The sequence below is a fragment of the Pinus tabuliformis genome, chromosome 2_2, assembly GCF_031772625.1.
Source record: "Pinus tabuliformis cultivar Carrire ecotype Pingquan chromosome 2_2, CPIR1, whole genome shotgun sequence".
Taxonomy (NCBI): domain Eukaryota; kingdom Viridiplantae; phylum Streptophyta; class Pinopsida; order Pinales; family Pinaceae; genus Pinus; species Pinus tabuliformis.
The window spans coordinates 817,296,266-817,321,243 of NC_142300.1; the positions used below are offsets into that span (position 1 = coordinate 817,296,266).

The window sequence follows — 24,978 nt, forward strand, 5'->3', positions numbered from 1 at the left end:
TATTTTAAATTTCACATGTTTTAACAAAGTGTGCCATGACCTACAAGGGAGAGCAAACATACCCCCTACCCCCCCTCACAAACCCAATGCTTCACTCTTGAAGTGCACTCCCAAAGGAAGCATTCACGAACCAGCGTTGGGAGCTAAGTCACCTGACACGGGGATTCGGGACACGTAGGATTCGAGATTCGTGGTGTCGGATTCGGACACACTGACCCCCCGGAACAGGACACGTTATATATTATTTTATTAAAAAAAAATATATATATATATATATATATATATTAAAAATTAGATATTATCATATTTCTTACACAAATTTTAATTAATGATACAAATTTATTGATTTCAAACATAGATCTTCATCTATAGCTATTAGCATGCATAGTACATACAAAATTCAAATAAATGTCAGTGGTACTGGTCACATAAATGATAAATCTATTAAAAATTTAAACCATGATTCATAATTCATAACTGAAAGACAACTTACAACTACAAGATAGTAAGATAAACACACTGACAACTGTAGTTTTCTCATTAAGTCATCAAATCAAAATGTGTTACATAGGTAGTGTTGGTGCAATGCCAATGGCAAATAGAAATAGAAAATATAAAACAACTACAGGTATACAAGCCTAAAGGCATCAATCAACATCAGAATCAGCATCACTGTCCCCATCATCATGGTCCCCACTGCTCTCCTCTGCATCCTCCTCCTCCCCTGTATCCATAGTCGCCTCTGCATCTGCTGGTATGGAGGTTGACCCCTCTAAGTCATCAAATCTATCAGGCTCTAGCACTGGATCACTGAGATCCATGTTGGCCAATGCCAACTCAACAGTGGTGTCCAGACCCATATCATCAGGAAAGACATCCCACATCTTCACCCAATGCTTCACTCTTGAAGTGCACTCCCAAAGGAAGCATTCACGAACCAGCGTTGGGAGCTAAGTCACCTGACACGGGGATTCGGGACACGTAGGATTCGAGATTCGTGGTGTCGGATTCGAACACACTGACCCCCCGGAACAGGACACGTTATATATTATTTTATTAAAAATATATATATATATATATTAAAAATTAGATATTATCATATTTCTTACACAAATTTTAATTAATGATACAAATTTATTGATTTCAAACATAGATCTTCATCTATAGCTATTAGCATGCATAGTACATACAAAATTCAAATAAATGTCAGTGGTACTGGTCACATAAATGATAAATCTATTAAAAATTTAAACCATGATTCATAATTCATAACTGAAAGACAACTTACAACTACAAGATAGTAAGATAAACACACTGACAACTGTAGTTTTCTCATTAAGTCATCAAATCAAAATGTGTTACATAGGTAGTGTCGGTGCAATGCCAATGGCAAATAGAAATAGAAAATATAAAACAACTACAGGTATACAAGCCTCAAGGCATCAATCAACATCAGAATCAGCATCATTGTCCCCATCATCATGGTCCCCACTGCTCTCCTCTGCATCCTCCTCCTCCCCTGTATCCATAGTCGCCTCTGCATCTGCTGGTATGGAGGTTGACCCCTCTAAGTCATCAAATCTATCAGGCTCTAGCACTGGATCACTGAGATCCATGTTGGCCAATGCCAACTCAACAGTGGTGTCCAGACCCATATCATCAGGAAAGACATCCCACATCTTTGTCTTTCCCCTCAACCACTCTTCCCTCTACCTGTAATTAAGACGAAGGTTGGTGTGCACATACACCATTGTCTCTGCCCTGGACTGCTCAAGCCTGCTCTTCTTCACACTACACAAATTCCCATATGTGCTCCAATTCCTCTTGCAACAAGAGGATGAAGTCACCTGAGAGAGGAGCCTCATGGCTAACTGCTGAAGAGGAGGGCTTGTTGCCCCATGATTTGCCCACCAAGAATAGGGCTTCTTAACCCCCTTGTCTCTAATCACATCATAACCTCCAAATCGACCACTGCCAGTGGAAAACTTTGCAAAGGCATCCTCCACCTCAGCAAGCAATGCACTATCCTGATAAATCTGCCTAAATGCCCCTTTCCTCCCCTGTGAGATTTCACCATCCATGTGAGGAGGGAATCTGCGGGAAGGTCCACCATTCAGCCACTCATGGTTGTAGTATTTGGGGTTCAATGAGTGAGCCAAACGATGTAAAGGTGTAAAATTCTTGTCCCATCTGCTGACAAGAATATCATGTATGGTATCACAGAAGGCAGAGGCTGATGTCTCATACTCGGGGCACTCACTCTATAGAATAATGCTCCTCACAGACTCAATCATGGAATCCCATCCCTCATAAACCTCTCCTAGGATGGGTTTGTCTGTATCTGCAACTCGAAGCAAAGAAATGATAGGGTCCATGATCCAAATAATTAGATCTACCCTCTCCCACCAAGCATCATCTAGCACTGTGTCCTTCACTCTTTTAGAGGCTGCCTGATCTGTCTTTCTCCAAAAAGACCAAAACTCAGAAATAACCATGGACCCAAGAGTGGTCTTGACCCCACTCAACCTCTTCAACATCATGAATGAAGATGCAAACCATGTATCAGCAATCTTCAACAATGATAGATTGTTGTACTCCTTGTAGATAGTGAGGGCATTTGTATGATTTTGCACAAAGTTACGGATATGTCTTGCATCCTCAATAATGCTTCCAATCCAAAGCACATCAGAAGCAATGGATTTCAGTGCTAAGTTCAATGAATGGACAATGCAAGGTGTCCAAAACACTTGTGGATATTTAGCTTCCACAATCATGCCAGCAGCCTTGCAAACAGGTGCATTATCTGTAATGATTTGCACACAAGAATCAACACCTACATCTTCAACAACTTTAATAAATAACTCACCCATAAATTGTGCATCCTTGTATTCGCCAAGTGTATCCACTGCTTTCATGAAAACTGGACCATTCAAGGAAGACACCATGAAGTTGATGATTGGGTGTCGTGCTGGATCTATCCATCCATCAGAAACAATGCTAACCCCAGATGTTGGCCATGTTGTCACAATAGGCTCAAGCATATTTTGCACCTCTTTTTTTGCCTTCGTCAACAATGTGGTTATCAGCTTCTCTGACCCAGGAGGCACATACCCTGCTGGAGCCCCTTGAGTTAGAGCTCGGCACATCTCAACAAATAAAGGTGAACATGCAACATTAAATGATATGAAGTTTTGATAGAAGAAGAAGGCAATGGTGAGATCAAGCTCTTCCCGTCTCTCTTTTTGGAAAATCTTGTCCATTGGACCAAGTGCTCTTCTTTTTGATGCTTGTCCCCCAGTAGAAGTAGAACTCTCAAATGGAAATTTGGTGTTGGCTTTCCTCAAAAATGGAAGGGGGTCTTCATTCTTGGGTATTTTTGATTTTGAAGCCAGTGCCACATGTTCCATACCAACATTGGCCTCCTTTTGCAATTCTTTTCTCTTTTGTGAAGTAATAGCTCTACAAGATCCAATCCCACAACTAGGTAAAGCCAACAAATGTGATTTCACACGGTAATATGTGCTTTTGAAAGAAATGTTACAAAAATTGCATTTCCATTGCACATTGCCTCCTCCCTTTCCCTTGTTGTCTGGCCCATCCTCTCTTGTGACATATTTCCACAATGGATATTTATCATTGTCTTTAAGTTCTCTTCCCTCAACATTACTTGCAGCAGACTCTGATGATATTGGGGGAGGAAGGGCATCTCTACCCATGACATTCTTGCCCTTCCTTTGCCCCCTAACTGCTGCCTTTGATTGAGCCATGAACACTGTTACCTGTAAAAAAAATGAACAAACTTACAAAGCATGCACAAATTTGTAAATAAAAAATGAAAATCATATACAAACTGCTGTAAAAAATGCAAAAAAATGGAGGTGAAATGCCAGTCTTAGAACAGAGACAGTTTTAGCATGTCTTTTGGAAATTCAAGGTTGCAAAAGACATGCCAAGCTCGTACAGGATTTCAGTGTATTTGGGCAGCCAAGTTTTCTCCAAGATTGTCATTTGATCCGGTGGAAGGAGAGCCCGAGGATGAGTGTGACTGACTAGTACAGTGACTAGTAATTTAGTTGTAGACTATAGTATGAATTATTGACAGACTTTGGGTTAAATCCATATATAAGGACCTGGTTTCATGTTTACCAAATATGAATAGAAATGCAATTTCCTTGTGTACTACTACTCCTAATTGCCAAATGCTATAACTGCATTAGGAAGTAAAACTGTGAGAAATATAAATTAAGGGATTCTGTTGATGTTATTTATCTGCCTATTACTGTATCTTTATGGTCATTAAAGATAGTTGAAAAAGTGTTGGAATTTTGGTGCAATATTCTCTTATTTTCTTAAACCCTAAGGGAAAAAAATCCCCTCAGGACATTACACCACCTAACACAATGTTAATCTGGTCACTGACTGTGCATTAATCAATTTTAAGTGTCACAGGCTCACAGCATTCAAGATTTGAAACATCGATTCTCTGTGATCAAAATGTTTACAATGCCAAGGTTTCCATCAATCCAACAGCAATCATACCACAGAGGATATACCAAATGGCAAACAGCAATGCCTCAGTGTTAGAAAAGCAATTGTGATATGCGGCTATGCCAATAAATAAGATTTTCCCACTATCTTAAGATCAGAAAACTCTGTTCTGAATACACAAATCCAAGGAAGTTTCGTTATAAGTTATAAGTTATAAGTTTATAACCCTTCTTTGCTGCGATTGGAGTGGTTGACCGTTGAATAATAGTGTGATTGGAGTGGTTTCGTTATCCAAGTAAGTTGAGGCCCTTGTAGATGGAGACCGAGGATTGTCAAAGGGCTTGACTGGTAATGGAGCTGCTCAACGTAAACTATAAACACTGAAGTTTGAACAGTGAGATTAGAACTTACCTGGTCAATTCTCCTTGCTGAATGCTTTACTCCTTGCTGCAACAGCACAAATCACTTGCCAAATGAAAATATTAATGAGCAAACACGCCCTTTTCATTCCCGCGCTGAGCTTAGCGAGTCCTGGAAACCGGACACGTGTCCCAAAATCGCGACACGCTTTTGAAAATCGTGACACGACCTCGGATTCGATGTGTCGGAAACGGACACGACGTGTCATGTGATTTGGACACGAATCTGGACCGAATCGTGTCGGATTCGCTGGATTCGGGATTCGTAGGGGGCTTAGGACGAATCCGGTGACTTAGGTTGGGAGTATACTCCTCGTAGGAACAAATTTTGGAAGCATGTTGCCTCTCAAATACACTCACACCCTACCCAAATAGGGAGCATTCAAGGAGTGTTTGTTGATTTTGGGTAGCATCGGATGTGCTCTAGGCCTCAAATTTTGCGGGGAGACTTGCCCAGAAAACGTTTTGGGAAATTCCACCCAGAAACAATTTTATTAAAATAATTAATATTTTTTAATGGGACCCTAAGTCTAAACATAGGAAATTAAAAATATTAATGGATATTAATCTAATTGTGGTTGTAACTTCTAGAAGAAATCGAGGATCAAGCTAAAATGATCTTAGCCATTGATTAGCTTTAACCTGGGTCATTGAATGTCAACGAGAAGATTATTTAAGGAAGCTTGAGGGTCATTTGGAAAACACGCCGAGAGATCAAGAGATCGAATTTTTGAAGTGTGAAGTTCTCAAGAGGAAATTTTGATCGAGTAGATTTCTTGCAGTGGAGGGGCAGGGATTGTTAGGTTGGAGTATCTTCTCCAGAGCCCAAGATACGCAGCAGAGAGACACCAAAGGGGTTGACATTGACCCAGAAGGGCCTATGTAGAGCTTTACACTGAGCCAGAAGGGCTCACGCAGAGGCAGCTCAGTCACCCACGCAAAAGTCCGAGTTTTGCAGACAAGCTGGCATTTCTAAGCCAAGAGGGCTGAAAACTGCTCCAGAAGGCAAGACGTTTCCCAGTGGAGTTGACGCAGAGCCTCAAAGAGCTCCACACATTCCCACACAGTTACTGCACAGGGGCAGCGTAGTTGTAGCCGGGGACGATTGATTTAGTTGTCAGAACAACTGGGATTTGTTGGATAAAGTGAGGTAATCTCACAATTCTTCTCTGCCGGTTGTATTTCCCTGTCACTGGTTTGTCGGGAGGGAATCCAGAGTTGCATTCAGAAACTACTACTTAATAATATAAAACCATCAAAGTTGTTGCACCGGTTTTCCCACATTTGGTTTTTTTGGGGACATTTGTCCAAAAATAATGGTGTCAATTGTGTTGTATTTTCTTTCTTGCTTAGTCTCTTGTTTCCACATATAATTTAATTAAGTGAAGGCTGCAATGTATGTATTACGATATTTGTCATAGGAAACTGCAAGTAATTTGCTTAAAGGAATTTAACAAATAGGAGTAATATCATCAGTTGTTGCAATAGGGAATCTAGTTCTGGAATTTTCAAAGTGTTGTTCCCTAATCACTTGCGAGATGCATCCAAGAGCTCAAAAAATGCTCCTTGAGAAATTCGATGCATAAGGAAAAAATGAGTTTTCTTTTTGCTTGTGGGAACCAAGACAAGGCTTCAAAAGTTGAAATTATATCCAAGTTTTTAAATGACTTGGATATAATCTCAACGGTTGATCTCAAGTGACTGTTAGGATTTAATCCTAGCCATTGATCACCTAGGAGATTAGGGTTACGGATTCTAGCTTAATGAAAATATTAAATAAGCAAAGGGAGAGGTGAAGACACATAAGTGTGGAGGAAGTGAATTTCTCTAGAGCGAGAGACTCAACTAGACTAAAGATAAACGAGGAGAAGTGCAGCAAGGAATTCCAAGAGAAATTCAAGGAGGTCGACTTCAGGAAAGATGGAGGTCGAGTTGCTGAAGAAGAGGACCAAAGTCTTTAAGACTTGTTGTTGCGGTGTGATTGATCTCTTCACTTTATTTCTGCTGCATTTTTCAGTTAATATACCAGTAATTTATTTTTCGGCAAATTCAGAAATATTTAAGCTAAATATTTTCTAGGCTTTTACTAAATTGTTGAAGTAAAATAGCCCATGGGGGTAGCTCAATTGGTGATCGCCTTGATAATGAAGTGTTATGTTCCTTGAGATTCACAAGTTCAAAACCTCCCCACGCATCAACCAACAACAACAACAAAAATTGTGAAGTAAAATAAATCAAACCTAGTATGAGAAAAATTAACATGGTATCTGAGCTCTAGAAACTTTGTGGGAGAGATTAGATATCACAAGGGTTTCACGACAATAGAAAAAAAATCGCAATGAGGGTTTTGTGGTTGAAGTCGATTTGATATATGCCATCATCAAATCTAAGATATGAAGACAAGTTGGAGGGAGTTGTAAACTTCATTCCACGGAAGGAGCAAATCACCCTTGTCTTAATGGCAAATGATCCGTGAGAAATTGCAAGCCAGACAATTTAAGTTCCTTAAGATGTTACCCAACCGACTGGACATTTGAAAGATATAAGAGCTAGGAGCATCATTTTGGATGGTGTGAAAGATCACATAATCCCTCACATAACAAAGAAATATTCAACCGATCAGATGTGGTCGGCTTTGAATAAGTTGTCCTATAGTGACAACTAGAATGGAAAGATGATGCTGAGGGAGAAGCTGAATAGCATCAAGATGAATAGATTTGAGACTGTGGCCTCATACTTCACAAGGATAAAGCAAGTTTGTGATGAACTTTCAACTATTGGGGAAGAGTCGATTGAGGTGGATCTTATCAAAGATCCAATGGAAGGGTGTACCATGTAGTGGGCTACATTTGTGACAGGTATCCTAGCCAAGGATAAACTTCTTGATTGGCCCAAATTATGGGATGATTTCACCCAAAAGGAGATTTGGGAGGAATTTATAACTAGTAGACAACAAGGGTGGAGATGAGGAGAACCTTGCTCTTGTTGGGCAAGCAAAGAAGGACAAGGGTAAAGCCAAGAAAAACAAGAGTGGAGGAGCATCTAAAAGGGAAGAAAGAGATGAGCAAGTCAATTGCATTGCATGTCATAAGTTCGATCATTACGACGAACAATGTCCAAAAAAGAAGAAAGGCAAGGGGAAGACAACAACAATCACATCTTCACAGATGAAAGAGTTGGCTAACAAAAGATCGAGAAGGAATTTTCTCTAGTATCTTGTCTTTCTAGCACCATTACAAGAGGGGTGTGGTTTGTGGACAGTGAAGCATTTCGTCGCATGACGGGATCTTGGAATATCTTCACCAATATGGCCAAGGAGAACAAATATCTACATGTGGTTTTGGTGATTGTTGTTGATTTGGGGTAGCATCGAATGTGTTCTAGCCATGAAAATTGGTGGAGATGTTAAAGCACATGTGATCTCCAAGACCCAGAAATCATTTTGGAAAATTCCATCCGAATGAGGAGTTATTAAAATAATTAATATTTTTAATGAATTCCTAAGTCTAAACTTAAGAAAATAAAAATATTAATGGGTATTAATAAAGATAAGGATGAGAAGCTTCTAAGAGATAAGGATCAAGTCTATTTTAATCTTAGCCGATGATTAGGGACTTAATCTCGGTCATTGATTCATCAACAAGAAAAGTATAAGAGAAGACTTGAGGATCAGTTGGAGACACACCTGAGGGAGACCAGTCAGTTCAATTTCTGGAGCGGGTTTCGCTGAGAAATTCGAACTAGAGGTCTGGATTGCAGTGAGAGGTAGTGAGTACATAACAAAGAGGCAGGGATAGTACCAGAGGACTAGCGCAGAGATCAAAGAGGCAAATGCAGATCCGATCAGGAAGACGCATAGGCAACTGGATTGCGCGGTGACTACAGGGCCTACGTGGGTGACACAAAGAGGCCAAGTACTGACGCAGTGAGGCAGAGTGCTAACGCAGAGGGTCTGGGAGTTGCACAGAGGCCAGTTGGACTGACGCTGAGCTTAAGGGAAGTGCCAAAGAATTTTATGGTATTACTGTTGTGTGGTTATCTCTGTTTGGTGAGACAGTTTGCCACCCTAGTTGTACTCAAGAAAAGCTGATTAATAAAATCCTCCTCTGCTGCAACGGTTTCCCCACATTAGGTTTTTCCGAGCACAATTATCCAAAAATAACTGTGTTGATGTGTTTTGTGCGTGTATTTGTTTCTGTATAATGGTGTGATATCTGTAGTAGAATTTATTTTAATATTTACTAAAGGGATTTCGTAAATAACTTATTGGAAAATAAGTAGGTAAAATAAATCAGTTGCTGCAGTAACAGAATTTTCACATGGTATCAGAGCAAAGAATCAGAGACAGGAAGGGAAATCAATTATGGGTCAAGATCATGATGCAGAGGCATCTACATCAGGAGACTCATGCAGATTTTCAAAAAATTGCACAAGATATAGAAATTTTGATTTCTCTATGTTAGCTTCTAGATTGGAAGAAGTTGCTTGTGTAACAAGCTCTGCATCATCAGAGGTATGGTATATAGACAATGGAGCCTCCTAGCATATGACAGGAATCTGGGAATGTTTCTCAGAATATCAGGAGGAAAGGATGAATTTTCAGATCACCAGGGGGAATAAGGCAAAGTGTACTCCAGTAGGGAAGGGTACCATAGTTTTTCAAACAAAAATGGGAGAGCAGTTTCGAGCTACCAATGTGCTGCATGTACCAGGACTAGGGATGAACTTACTTTCCATATCACAACTTCAAAGCAAGGGCTATGACGTTTTCTTCATTAAGGAGAAAGTATACGTCAAACACCCGAGTTGGAAAAAGAAAGTGCAGATCAAAATCAGAAGTAACAGGTTGTACAAGTTATAGCTAGAATCACCAATGGCACTGATAGGCAGTCATGGAGACAAGGATTTGAATGAACTATGGCACAGAAGAATGGGACATTTGCACCATAGCGCTCTGAGAATTCTCAAGAAAACTGTAACAAGAGTTCCAGATATTAGTACAGAATGAGATGATGTATGCAGAGGATGTGCTCTAGGCAAGTATGCCAAAGTAGCATTTCCTATAAGTAAAAACAGGGCCAAGAGTGTACTAGGATTGATACACTCAGATATCTACAGACCAATGTCCACTAAAGCTCTTACTAGTGTTGAATACTTCGTCACCTTCATCGATGACTCCAGGAAAACTTGGATTTATTTCTGAAAGCCAAAGACGAGGTTTTTTGTCGATTCAAAGAGTTCAAGGCTCTGGTGGAGAATCTGACAAGAAAGAAAATAAAAGTTTTGCACTCAGACAATGGTGGGGAATATGTCAATAAGGACTTCATCGATTTTTGTGCTAGGAAGGGCATCAGAAGAGAGCGGATAGCTCCTTACAATCCGAAGCAAAATGGAGTAGCAGAAAGGAAGAACAAGACTATCGTCGAAGCAGCTAGGGCCATGATGTATGATCAAGATATGCCAAAATTCTTGTGGGCAGAAGCATGTAGCACGAGAGTCTATGTCCAGAACAGAACTCCTCATAGGGCATTGGGCAAGATCACTCTAGAGAAAGTCTTCACCCAGAAGACACTTGAAGTCAATCATTTCAGGATATTTGGGAGTTTAGCATATTGCCATATACCCGAGGACAAGAGGAAGAAGTTGGATCAAACTGTAGAGAAAGGATATCTAGTGGGGTATATGTTAAGGCATATAGAATCTATTTTCCAGGGAGCAGGAAGGTAGTAGTTCGATGAGATGTGAAGTTCATAGAAGATAGGGCCTTTAGAAAATCTCGAGAAATGTCTTTCAAGGAGCAGTCAAAAGATGAGTTGTTGGTCAAACCACTTCAACCAACGAAAGGCAAGAATTCTCCTTCAGAACAGGAAGAGGAGGACCTAACAAATGCACCTGCCACCAGAGGAAGAATGAGTCGTGAACTCTGACAGATTCTGCGGGATGCAGAAGATTTCATCGATGCACCGAGAAACAATAAAAGGGAGCGAAGACAGCCAGATAGATATCAGGCCTTAGTAGCTCAGGATGGGGAGCCTTCCAGCTTTCAGGAGGTTGCTCAACATCAAGTTTGGATGGATGCGATGGTAGAGGAGTACAGATCTATAATGGTGAACGATGTCTGGGAAGTAGTGCCTAGACCTCATGACAGATCAATGGCAGGTTCGAGATGGATCTACAAGATTAAATACGTTGCAGACGACAATGTGGAAAAATACAAAGTCAGGTTTGTGGCTAAGGGGTATGCTCAGAAGGAAGGAATAGACTACAAAAAGACCTTCGCCCCAACAGCCAGGTATACATCTATTAGAACAGTGATATCTCTTGCAACACAGATGGGATGGGAGATTCATCAGATGGATGTCAAAACGACATTTCTGAACGGTGTGATAAAAGAGGAAGTATACATTGAATAGATAGAAGGCTTTGAGACACATGAGAAGAAGTCTCATGTATGCAAATTAAAGAAAGCCTTGTATGGGCTCAAACAAGCACCTAGAGCATGTATGGTCGAATTGATGGCTACTTTGAGGAGATGGGGTTCGTCAAGAGTGATGCAGATCCCAATCTCTACTATCTGGTTGTAGAGAATGAACCTCTAGTCCTAGTATTATATGTGGATGATCTCTTCCTGACAGGATCATCCATGCTCATCGAGGACTGTGAGAAGAACCTAGCCACAGAGTTTGACATGAAGCATTTGGAACAGATGCATTATTTCCTGGGGTTGGAAGTTTGGCAGCAGAAAGGTGAAATCTTCCTTAGATAAGGGAGATATGCTACAGAGATCCAGAAGAGATTCAGGATGCAGGATTGTAGGCCGATGGCTACTCCAATGATCACCAACTGAAAGAAAATTGATACATCAGAAGACAAAGATGTTGATCCCACCTTATACAGGTAGCTCATAGGGTCCTTGATGTATCTGGTCAATACCAGACCAGATATTTGTTACGTTGTCAACACCCTCAGTCAGTTCATGGTGGAACCAAAGAGGGCTCATTGGGCAGCAGCCAAACATGTTCTCAAATATATACAAGGAACAGTCGATTATGGACTCTTGTACACCAGAAGTGGGTTTACTGATGCATATTGGGCTGGAAGTTCAGTGGATTGGAAAAGTAGCTCTGGGTACTGTTTCAACATTGGATCAGGGATGACCTCCTAGTGCAATAGGAAACAGAAATCTATAGCTCTAAGCTCAGTCAAAGCAGAATATATGGCAGATAGCATAGCTTCATGTGAAGCCATATGGCTTAGAAAATTGCTTGTAAACCTATTCAAAAGAAGGATGGAGGCAACCAGGATCATGTGTGATAATCAAAGTTGCATCAAGCTCTCTGAGAATCCAGTGTTTCATGATCGGTCAAAGCACATTGATATTCGGTGTCACTTTGTCAGAGACTATGTCCAACGAGGAGTTGTGCAGTTGAGCTACATTCCTACAAAAGAACAGGTGGCGAACATCCTTACCAAGGCCCTTGGAAGAACCAAGTTCGCTTATTTCAGGGAGAAGATGGGGATGGTAAAGAATCCATTTCAGTAGCAGAAATGGATAAGTCGGGTGTTGCAATGCTATGAGCAACATGATGCAGCAGTTGAGAAAGAGTCGCAGTGCAGTTGCAGTGTTGGGAAGAAGAACCAACAGTAGCACAGATGCAAAGGGAGCTGCAGTACAGATGTAGCAATGGCAGTTGTAGAGCCATAGGCAGCAGTACAGGAGGCAGCAGTGCAGAGGATGTTGGGCAGCAAGGCCAAGCATTAGCATAGGAACTGGTGTCGGATGATCAAGGTGATGCTCAGTGGTGGAGTATTACTAGAGCACATTCCTCGCTAAGAGGGAGTGTTGATTTGGGGTAGCATCAAATGTTCTCTAGCCATGAAAATTGGTGGAGAGGCTAAAGCACATGAGATCTCCAAGACCCATAAATCATTTTGGAAAATTCCATCAAGATGAGGAGTTATTAAAATAATTAATATTTTTAATGAGTTCCTATGTCTAAACTTAGGAGAATAAAAATATTAATGGGTATTAATAAAGGTAAGGATGAGAAGCTTCTAAGAGATAAGGATAAAGTCTATTTTAATCTTAGTCATTGATTAGGGACTTAATCTCGGCTGCTCTCCAGACCACTAGTTCGAATTTCTCAGCTAACCCCGCTCCAGAAATCGAACTGACTGGTCTCCCTCAGTGTGTTCTCCAACTGACCCTCAAGCCTCTTCTTATACTTTTCCTGCTGGTCCTTCAACAGCCGAAATTAAATCTCTAATCAATGGCTAAGATTAGATTTGGCTTGATCCATGACTTTTGGAACCTTCTAATGCAGTTTTATATTAATACCCATTGATATTTTATTTTCCCTAAGTTTAGACTTAGGAACCCCATTAAAATATTAATTATTTTAATATCTCCCAAACCAGTTAGTATCTGCCCAAACCATTTCTGGGTCTTGGATATCTCATGTGCTTTAGCCTCTTCACCAATTTTCATGGCTAGTGCACATCCGATGCTACCCCAAATCAACAATCTGTTGCATCGGTTTTCCCGCATTGGGTTTTTCCAGGGACAATTGTCCAAAAACAACTGTGTTGATGTGATTGGTTCTTGGGCATGTATTTTTCTCTAGGTAATTATGTGATAACAACAGTAGGATTTATTTTAATATTTGTTGAAGGGATTTCCTAAATAACTTATTGTGAATAATAAGTAGGTGAAATAAATCAGTTGTTGCAATAGAATTTCAGTTTAGAAATTTTCACATGTTTCACTCAGCGAAAATATGATTTGAATCAAGTCTCAATTGGGCTAATGGATATGGCATTTTTCCTTAAGTAGGTATTGTAGTAACTCTATGGGGATTGAACTCGACACCTTTATAAAACAACTAAACAAAAACACCCTTCCCCAAAAACTTGATTTGTCTCAAAATTGAGAAACAATACAATGTAGTGCAATGCAATGAAACCTTAGATTGTAATGTTTGAATAAAGTTAAGTTAAAGGGCACTAGATTAGCCAGTTGTTAACAACTGACTTCATATTATAATCAGCCTTGAACTAATTACAGAGCAAGGAACAACCCTCAAAACGATGGTTTATTAAACCGACCTCGTTCACAATATCAGCATTAGTAAACCGCTCAGTTCTCTGCAATAATCATCGCTCCAAGTATTCCCGGTCGCAAGCTAGAATACTGAAACCTTTCCCTGCTAGTATTAACTTGATCTTGAGCTCAAAGAGAAGCTTAAAGAAAGGCAGTTTTATGTGGTTGCATGAAACATCGGAAGAAGCAATTGCATGTGAGCTCAAACACTTTCCTTTGTCTCGCTAATACCAAACAAAATTACCTTTATTACTTCTACAAACAGCAGAATGCATGTTCTGAAACCTTGGTCTCCTTTTCTTGTTGATCGTTCACCCTTTACACAGACATAAGGACACTCATCTTTCCTCAAATAGATAGAGCTTGCCTTTTCTGCAACAAATAGTCTTCCAAACTTGGCTTCTCTTTCTAGGGCTCCCTGCAGCTAGATCCTTTAGTTTCCTCTTTCCACAAATGAATGGTTTCTCTTTTAATAGGCTCTAATACCATGTTGAATTTTCTGCAAGGATGTATTGAAATATGTAACTAGGTTCAGTCTTCATAATGACGTGTAATCATGATTTTATGTAATTGATGTAAAGAAGAAAAAAATAAAATTATTTATGGTATGCTTGAGTCATGGGTTTCATGCTCAAGGAATTTCTTATAGATGGTGCTCCCATTGTGAGCTATTAGGCTTGCCCATTAAGTCATAAAGTCAATTGAGTCAATGTCATGTATTGAAGACCCATTCAAGCACTTATTCAAGTTGGCCTTCCAAAGGAGCTAGAGTTTATTCTAGAAGGAAATGTCGGCCTAGATACAAACACAAGTCGGCTCATTTTGCATGGACAGACTACTATATAAAGGAGGACTCAGCCTCACTTGTTGAGTAACAATCTAGCATCTGAAATAGAAGAAGTGTGAAATACACAAGCATAGGAGCCTATCATCAAGCGAAGAAGGAAGAATAAGTAGCTGAAGTGTTTCAAGTTAGTTGTTGGGCAAATATATCTCAGACGTGCGAGGAGGATTAGTACTATCTACTGTAGAAGAAGTCGAGTTTTTATAGTCAATTAAAGAGGTTGAATCAAGGAAGAAATCAAGTCTCCAATCAAGTCGAATTACAGAAGAAAAGGACACTATCCAAGCAAGAATGGATCGAGGGATAAAATCATTGTTTGTCCCTCACACGTGTTGCAACTAGGGTTTCTGAAAAGGCTGAGAATTGCAGGCTTGTGATAATACGTCGAAATATGAAGAGAAGTCGAGATCCATGGTGAAACAATCAGTTTAACTAGCGATGACTCAAGCAAGAAGAATTATTTCAAGGAAGCCTTGTGACTTGGTCTTGGAGAGGTTAGCAGGTCAAGGGTCTTAGTCTTGGAACTCATCACTTAAGAATAAGAATTCATTTGGGTGCTCCTCTCAAGTCAGAGAGGTTTTGGCCCTGGCTGGTCGCCTACATCTTGTGTCCCTTGTCTCATTGTTGTTTGTATTTTGATAGTTGTCTGATGAAGAGAACACTATAATAATCAAGCTCTGCCCTAGATTTCTCAACATGGTATCAGAGCTAAGGTGACAAGTCAAGGAAGCGCAGCTCAACAAAGGACACTCAAGCACTCGAAGACCGAAGTTCTAAGGCATCAAGGGCATCAAGAAACAAGAAGATCCTCTCATCTCCAAAGCATTTTGAAGACAAATGCTACATCATTATCTTAAAGAAGTGTCAAAACCCTAGATCAAACAAAGAGGAAGTACACGGTTAAAGTATTCTTAGGATCTTCGCTCAAATCATCATCACAAGGAAGGAGACCTCAAAAGACCCTAATTGAAGAAATCATCAAAGAAAAGCATCTTGAAGCATTCTCATACAAGAGAAGCAAGAAGAAAGGAGTTGATGGCGTTATCAAAGAATTCAAGGTGATCTCCCTCTCTTTGGAGTCAAGAATCACTTTTGAATAAAACCATCTTCATCATGGAAGAAGTTTTTTATTATCTATATCATCCTCAAATTCAAGAAGGTAGCAAGTTGAAGGAGCAATCCTCACAAGTATATTTATGTCTACATCTGAATCTGTCAAAATGTATTTTTGCAAGGAAAGCAACAAGTTGGTTGGTGCTTCACATTTTCTTGCATGGAAGAAAGGGCAAATCTGAACCTCATAGAAAATGAGGTCATGGAACATGTTAAAGGCTCAATCACTAAACCTCCAAAAGAAGATGCTCAAGCACTTGCAAGGTATACGAAAGGGGAAGTAAGGGCTCAAAGGATTCTCATAGAATCCATCAAGGATCCCCTCATTCCCTATGTATCTAAACTTGAAAAATCAAAAGAAATATATGACAAACTTGTAGACTTGTTTTCCGTAAGCACTACAGGAGAAGTAATCTCATTAAAACAAAAACTCTACAAGATGAAGCTATCAAAAGAAGAAGGAATAGCCTCATACTTTATGAGGCTATTTGAAATAAGAGATCAACTACAAGATTCGAAAGAGATAATGTCTGACAAGGAGATGACTACCATAGTACTAAATGCACTACCAGAAGAATGGGGTAACTTTACATTGAGCATTTATGGGAAGAAGGAACACACTCCATTCAATGATCTATGGTCACTATGAAAAATTGAAGAAACCAAGTTGAAGGCAAAATTTGATGTAGGATCAAATGAACAAACTCAAGCATATGCTGCCATGACAAAAAGAAAAGGGAAGTTTGGGAAACTTGGTCCTCGGAAAAGAAAGAAAAATATGGCAAAGGTTCAATGGTATGGATGCCAAGAATATGGGCCCAACAAGAGAGATTGTCCTAAGCTCAAGAAGGACAACAACAAAAGAGGAAGGGAAGAAGCTCATATCATTGCAGAAGTGGAAGAAGTTGAAAAGAAGAAATCCAAGGAGGAAGTAAAAGATCTCTACTATGATTGAGATATTCTTTCTCACCTAGTTCTTTTCAAGTTTGTGTTTCAAGTTTTCTATTGTAAAGTATAACTATCAAGGTAGGAATCATTAGACGCATGATAGGATGCATCATATTAGGAGATGGCATCATAAAAGCATACGATTGAAAGCAAGAGCTCGTGACATTATCATAATGAAGCATGAAAGATAGTTGAAATAGAAGTCTATGGCTGTCACATATAGAAGGATGTAGCTCTTGGAAACCTCATTAGAAGCATAATTAGCACTTATGGAAGAAGAAAGTCATCTTGTATGAAGCTCATCATACAACATTAAGGAGGAGCATTTGCAAGATGAGGATGATCATGATCCTCTACTGGAATCTTAATTAGAAGATTCACCAATTGGAAGAAGCAAGTGTTTCATCAAGGATTTCAACTTGTAGGGAATTCATGGAATGATGGTGTGATGACAAAGTGAAGCAGGTCAGGATGATTGATGTACATTCAATCAAGGAAGTTGCCGAAGGAAGTCTAGATGACCAAAAGAAAGAAATGAGGTATGTATGCATATATTTAGATAAAATTGAGTCATGTCATATGGTTGCAGGGATAAATGCTCTACCTTGTGAGCATGATCAAAAGAAAGGATCTCCTCCTTTGGAAGAATGCATGAAGGCATGGTTCACACATTAACTAGATGAAATCAACATAATATGTCCTCATATGAAATATGAGGTGGTTGAAAAAATTGAAGGAACTATGATTGGAAGTTCCTGGGAAGAAATGTGTGAATAAAGAAAGGAAGAGATCATGAAAATGCAACTATGGAGAGGGCAATCGACATCCAAGGACTAAAAGATTTGACTATGATATCTCCATGAGAAAGATATGAAGATTCTGAAAGTCTGGAAAAACAAAGAGACCCTTGACATTGTATATCTTTTGGAGATGTGTCAATATATATGCAGGATGTTGATGCAAACAAGAAGATGTCATGATGAAAGACCATCACAAAGGTAATCTTGATTTAATGATTCATTTTCTATTTTTGAAACAAAATCTGGATGGGCTAATGCAGGGCTGCCAAGGGAAGAGTTGTAGATGTCATCTACAATTGATGTTCATGTCGTAGGATGAAAGATCCTAAAGAAAACATGACACGAAGAAGGTAGCAAGGAAGGAAGGAAGGCCAGATATGGACTAATAGATCACTTTCAGATGAAAAAGGATGACATACTGACATGATTCATAGATGAAAGTGATGGATGGTCTATGCCTAACAAGAAGTCCCAAAAGGATGTGGGCTCCATAACAAAGACAAAATTCATGACATCAAAGAAGAGAGTCCTACAGGAAGTTGTTTGTCCCATGATCTCCACATAAAGAATTGTTGGAAGCAAGTCCCTAGTCAAGAAGGAGCTTCGTCAAGTCCCTGATTAAGAGGGAGCTTGGGTACATTCCTTTTATAGGAATGGGTGCACTCCATCAATGGAATGGGTATATCCTCCCTAGTTGAGAGGAAGAGATAGACACATCATTCTTGTCTTCACTTGGGAAGATAGAATGGAGGATTGGGTAAGCATCTGGCATCTGATACTCTTTGAGGATGTGTTAGGGCATCTAAGATAAGAGTAGTCGTAGAGGATCGATATTCTTTGAGGACTGGGAATCCAAGATAAGAATAGTCCTAATGGAATATACTCTGAGAGAACCCGAGTGGGGTATGTTTCGAGAGAGACAATGATGAGGGTCTCTATAAATCATTGATCTTGCTAGCATTGTGCTCTAATCTTGTGGAGAGATAGAGCGGTTAGTCAAGGCCTTGCTATGTGACAATGTTGGATGATATGATGCTAAACAGATGGGTTACTAATCCGACTCTTCTTATGAGAATTCTTCAAATTGAGAATGTCCAAGTACCTTGTATGGATTATGAATACCTCCCTAGTTAAGAGGGAGTGTTGAAATATGTAAATAGGTTTGGTCTTCATAATGTCATGTGTAATCATGATTTTATGCAATTGATGTAAAGAATAAAAAAAATAAAATTATATGCTTGAGTCATGGGTTTCATGCTCAAGGAATTTCTTATAGATGAAGCTCCCATTGTGAGCTATTAGGTTTGGTCATTAAGTCATAAAGTCAATTGAGTCAATGTCATGTATTGAAGACCCATTTGGGCATGTTACATATTGTAAAAGAGAATTTATTTGAGTCATAAACCCTCCAAGACCTCATCACAAGCACTCATTCAAGTCGGCCTTCCAAAGGAGCTAGAGATTATTCTAGAAGGAAATGTCGGCCTAGACACAAGCACAAGTCGACTTATTTTGCATGGACAGACTACTATATAAAGGGGGACTCGGCCTCACTTGTTGAGCAACAATCCAACATCTGAAAAGAAGAAGTGTGAAATACACAAGCATAGGAGCCTCTAATCAAGCGAAGAAGTTAGAAGAAGGAACCGAAGTGTTTTGGGTTAATTATTGGGCAAATATCTCTCACACGTGCGAGGAGGATTAGTACTATCTCTCCGCCCTAGATTTCTCAACAAGATGCATAGTAGAAAATTAATTTTATGATCTGATAATTACTTCTAATGATCTTCAATTAATTCTTCTTATGCCACTGATATCATCAAGCAATTATACACAAAATCTCAACAGTAATGCAGCAAAAACAGTAGAAACAATAAAAATCATAAAAAAACATTCATGTACAATAGAGACAACAAATTTTCCTCTGCAAACCCAAACATGGGAGAAAAACCCAGCAACTCTTCTTCTAGGAGAAATTTTCTTCAACAAGGTTTACAAATCCAAATTGTCTAAAATTTGTGCCAAAAATCCAAGTCAAAACTTCAATCACTTCATCTTTTTTTTCACTCCCATGTGTGGCTAACATAGAAGTGATATGATAACGAGTGAGTAATCAAATGAAGTGCCACATTATGTGTATATATACAAGTCGAATGGATGCATTTACCCCAAGGACCACACCCTTTCATAGTGGGGCAGATTTGTCCCTTTTGAGCCTACATGAAACTAAAAAATAAAATTTATTTTATCTTAATTTCCACAAATTTTCTAGGTCGACTTAGGAGACCTCTTGGCATGCAGGAATACCTCTTGATGCTACACAAAAATCAACATCATCCAGGTACAACGTCCTCCAACAAGCTCAACGCTCATGACCTCACTGAATTAGGCTTCAAACCCTAACCATAGTAGCTTGCCTTGAAGGGCTGAAACCTCAGGATCAAAAATTTCAAGGTCGAAATTTTAGGTCTGAATCCCGTAGTTGCACAATTTTCACCTCTCTTCAGCCTTGAATCTCTCTCACTTGAGAAAATCGCTCTCCCAAGAATGGATGTATCTTCACCTCTCCCTTAAGCTTCTTTTATAAGTTCTCCTTAAGCCAAATTCCTAACCCTCAATCTCCAAAGTGATGGATGGCAAAGATTAAATCCTAACCCACTTAGATCAATAGTAGAGATTAGATATAATTCACTAAAATGAATTAAATTCATTATTCATTAGAAACATTAGCTTAATAGTCAACAATGATTAATTAATTACATAATTAATGTGCTTTTCCTAAGTTAAACTTGGGAAAGAAATCATAAAAGTCACTTACTCAACATAAGAAAGTGCCTAGAGAGGCTTTTGGACATCTTTTGCATGCTTGACACCTACAATATTGTGTCTAAATTTTATGCATGCATCTGTGATACTGATTTCTCAAAAAATGTGAAAGTAGAATAGATCTGTGTGTTTCATTTTGGGATTTTAAATTCAAGTTCAGATCAGCATTAAACTTGATGTAAAAAACAAACTTGAAACTAAGGAGGGATCTAAGGTGCAATTTTTCTACGTTTGATTATGAAAACATAACATTAGGTGTCAGATTTGCCATCAAACAGGTCAACTACAGGAATCTTCCCCTCAAGCTATGGCACATCCAAGAAGGAGAAGGAGTCGTCCTTCATAATCTGGAATTTGGCAGACATATGGGCCACCACTTTTGGACGCTGAAGATAATCCAAGTACAGAGAATGTGCCTTCTCAAGAGGTAAAACCAAGAACAAAAGAGAAACAGTGGAAAAAACTGCAGAAATAAATTGGTTACCAAAGTTCAAAGAACGAAGTAATGAATTCTGGAAACCACTCCGCTCAGGAAAATGCAACTACAGTAAGAGTTAGAAAAAGATCTCAAGAGTCTGAAAGTTCAGAATCCAATAAGGCGATGGATATGCTCACAAATGAATATGCAAGTTGTTGTTGCAGCCTCTGCCTCAAGAGGCCAGACAGATCAAACGTGAGAAAGAGAAAAAAAGGTCAGATTGAGGATAATAGTCCAAAAAGGGTCAGACAGAGGTTAATATCCAATGATAGTTTGTGAGACCAGATTTTTTTTTTTTGCTAATATATTTACTTTCAAGTTGAAATGTTTTTATGTTTATATGGTTTTGATATGCATCTCTATGTAGGATTTGTGCAATGCTGAAAAGCATCTGAAGAATGTAATTTTAATTTATCTAAATAAAATTACGAAAACATGATGTGTTCAATACCTAATGGAAAATAAAATAGCTGGTAGTCAAAAACTCACTTTGTTAAGTTCAGACATTAAATTACTATGTTGTGCTGCGGCTTCTTTTGCCAATCTATAAACATCATGTGCACCTTCTGCTCCTTCAGTTATTGCCAAAACCTGCAGATGATAAAATAATAGATTTATAAACTGCATTTACACTGTGTACCTAAATATGCATTTCATTCTCTAACAATTCAAAGAAACCAATTTCAAAAAGAACAAGACATAATATAAGTTCTCCTTTAGAAAGAAGTTTCCTGTTTTTATCAAATAGAGACAAAAAACACCAAACATGTTAGACTTACAAAAAAAACCCACAACCGATAGCACATCAATATAAAACAAACATGATTAGAAAGCCTCAATCTAAAACAAATGTTTACAGCACAAAGTGAATGTGTGTGCCTATCAAGTGTCAAGTTACAATCATAAGTCTTCGCAGCTCAGAATGAATTTCATTTTCCCGGAAACACATTATATGCAACACACGAATATAAAGCTACAGGGAATATTTGTGGCAGCAGTACAAGATTATTATACTTTTCCTTATTAGAAAACAAAACAGTGATCACCAATGTTGATGTTAATATGACAATGTTAATAACATGTACCAATTACCATAACCATTTTAGGGTACTGTTACCCTTCAAAAGTGGATAACCCTCTAGGGTTTCGAACTGCTGCCTCCTGCCTGCTAGTTCGATCTCCCTCTTTTTGTTCAGCGTTGGGTTTTCTGGCACTACTCTTCTTGTTCTACCTGCAGCTCTAATACCATGTGAAAATTCCTCAACCGGAATCCCTACTGCAACAACTAATAATGTTTCCTCTATTTGTTAAATTAATCAACCAAATTATTTGCAGTTTCCTATGGCAAATATCGAAACATATACACTGCAGCCTTCACTTAATTAAATATTATATGGAAACAGGAGACTGCGCAAGAAAGAAAATACAACACAAATGACACTGTTGTTTTTGGACAGATGTCCCCGGAAAAACCCAATGCAGGGAAACTGATGCAGCAGTTCTAAGGGTTTATTATTATTAAGCAGTAGCAAATTCTGAATACATCTTTGAATACGTCTCGGGTTATTCAGTTACAGAGAGAGAAATACTGGCAGAAATATTTGTGAGATTACCTCACACAATCACAGAGAAAAAATCTTGATTGATCCAGACAATGGATGAGGTGCCTCTAGGAGGCCCTATGTTGCGTCTATGCAGTCCTCACGCAATCCCTGTGTCAATCCCTCTAGGCACTGTGTCACCCAGCCAGCTGATCGATTTGCTGCCCGAAGTCACTACTCTCAGGCTCCCGGTCTTACACCCTGGCTCCTGGCTTCTGAAATTGACTCTACGGCAAAATTTCAGACTCTCTCTCACCCTCTGTGTTGCCTCTATGTGGCCCTTCGTGGTCCTACGTTAGCCTCTGCGTGAGAGCTGTTGAATCACTCTCTGCCTCTCTTTCTCAATGATTCTCTGGCTGAGAAAATCTCTCTCTCTCCGGATGCTATCCCTACCCCTCAACTACAAGAAATCTCCTCGATCAGAACTTCCTCCTGAGAACTTCTCACTTCAAAAATTCGATCTCTTGATCTCCCGGTGTGTTTTCCAAATGACCCTCAAGCTTCCTTAAATAATCTTCCCATTGACATTCAACCGCCTAGATTAAAAACTAATCAATGTCTAAGATCACTTGAGCTTGATCCTTGTCTTCTTCTAGAAGTTACACCCCAAACTAGATTAATACCCATTAATAATTTTAATTTCCTAAGTTTGGACCTGGGGGGCCATTAAAAAATATTAATTATTTTAATGAAATTATTTTTGGGTGGAATTTCCCAAAATGCTTTCTGCGTTCTTTGGAATACATATGCCCAGCCTCCCTGCAAAATTTGAGGCCTAGAGCACATCTAATGCTACCCCAAATCAACACATTGCGCAAAGGTTGCAGGCGAGGTGTTGCGCTCACAGACAGGTGTTGTGTTTTTTAAGCCAGTGGTTAATCGCCAAGGTTGCAAGAAACGGGGAAACGGGTACGAGTTTCCGAAACGGGAAGCGATACGAAACGCAACCTCCCCAAATTTTGGAAATAGGGAAACGCGAAACCACTCTCAAACATCCTGAGTCATTTCATGGTAATGTTAAAAATTGAAGTAAAAGGATGAAAATGAAAAATAAAGGAGAATATCACTTTTACTTTAAGAATTTAACATTACCATGAACTGCATATCAACACTAGGGAAAAAGTTAACTTTTATAACTTTAGACAGGCATCTGGAAGCACCTAGAAGTCACTAGGCTAACGTAAGAATAGATTAGAAAACAAATTAAAAAAAAAACACACAAGTAAATGCTGAAACGTGGGTCGTACGGCCCTGAAACGCGTTTCAGGCCGTACTGGCCACGTTTCAGTTTCGTGAAACGTGGCAGTACGGCCTGAAATGCGTTTCAGGGCCGTACCAAACGCGTTTCAGCGTTTCGTATCCGTTTCCATATGGAAACTCCCTTCTGCCCCACGTTTCCTGCAACATAGTTAATCGCTTATTCCAGGTTCCAATTCCATATTTCCTTGAATCATCAATCTTGCTTCTTGTCAAATATGTTTCTATCTGTTGAGAAAAATGCATGAAAGACCCTGTAAAACTCGAATTTTTAAGCTCATTGCGTTTCCTGTAAAATACGTTGTGTTTTACCTCAATATTGCGTTTTTATGTTGTCCCTCCCTTCAAACGCCCAAAGCTTTGTTCGCCACCTATATATTGAAGGTTGACATTCCTTTCAAGTGATCTGAAGCCTTGTATCTTGCTGTTGCCGACCTCAAAGATCAAGAAATGCTCTTTCTTTCAAGCGTTACGCCTGTGTTTTTATTTTTCCTACTGTGAATTAGTTGTTTTGGGTTTTGAGAAGTGAGTTTTGTTGTCCAAGTCTGTTACATTTTGAATTGTCATAAAACCCTAATCTAAAGCTCCATTTCATCACTGCCACCCTACTGCTGCACTCAATTTGTATACACTGAAATTGCACTCAGAAACCCTAGAGTACATCTCTGCTGTGAAAATCATGACAACTCCCGATAGGAAGAAACACAAGGGAGGAGGCATTGATAGGTTTGAACCCTAAGAACTCTCCTTGATCAACTCAGACCCAGCAATCAGAGTTGCATTTGAACAAGTTGGCAACATTAGATTTTGTGAGAAGATCCAAGGATATAGTGCACAACTTACCAAGGAATTTGCTTTGAATTTCACTGGGTTGGATGTTAAGAATGGAGAGCTTACTTTCTTGGTGTCAGATGTCACCATCTCAGCCGCAACAGAGATTCCTCTTCAAGGAGAGCAGTGGTTCAAGGGCATGCCTCTTAACATAGCCAATTAAAAAGATTTCTTGAAACCAAAGTACAAGAACAAGGGGTATGGAGCCATTGTACCAAGAGAATACCTGCTTGAACCCTATAACAAACTTTTGAAGGTAATCCAGAGATACTT

At 39.3% G+C, this 24,978-nt stretch overlaps 1 protein-coding gene across 4 annotated transcripts in view; it reads right to left on the reverse strand.

The window, feature by feature from the left end:
- The window catches only part of LOC149195477 (uncharacterized), a 167,885-nt gene that overhangs the window by 47,558 nt on the left and 95,349 nt on the right, over nt 1–24,978 (reverse strand). For all 4 annotated transcript variants that reach the window (XM_089405331.1, XM_089405330.1, XM_089405329.1 and 1 more), the window contains exon 7: nt 21,506–21,607. In XM_089405331.1, the coding sequence (XP_089261457.1) occupies nt 21,506–21,607 (102 nt within the window). The remainder of the gene's footprint in view (nt 1–21,505; nt 21,608–24,978) is intronic.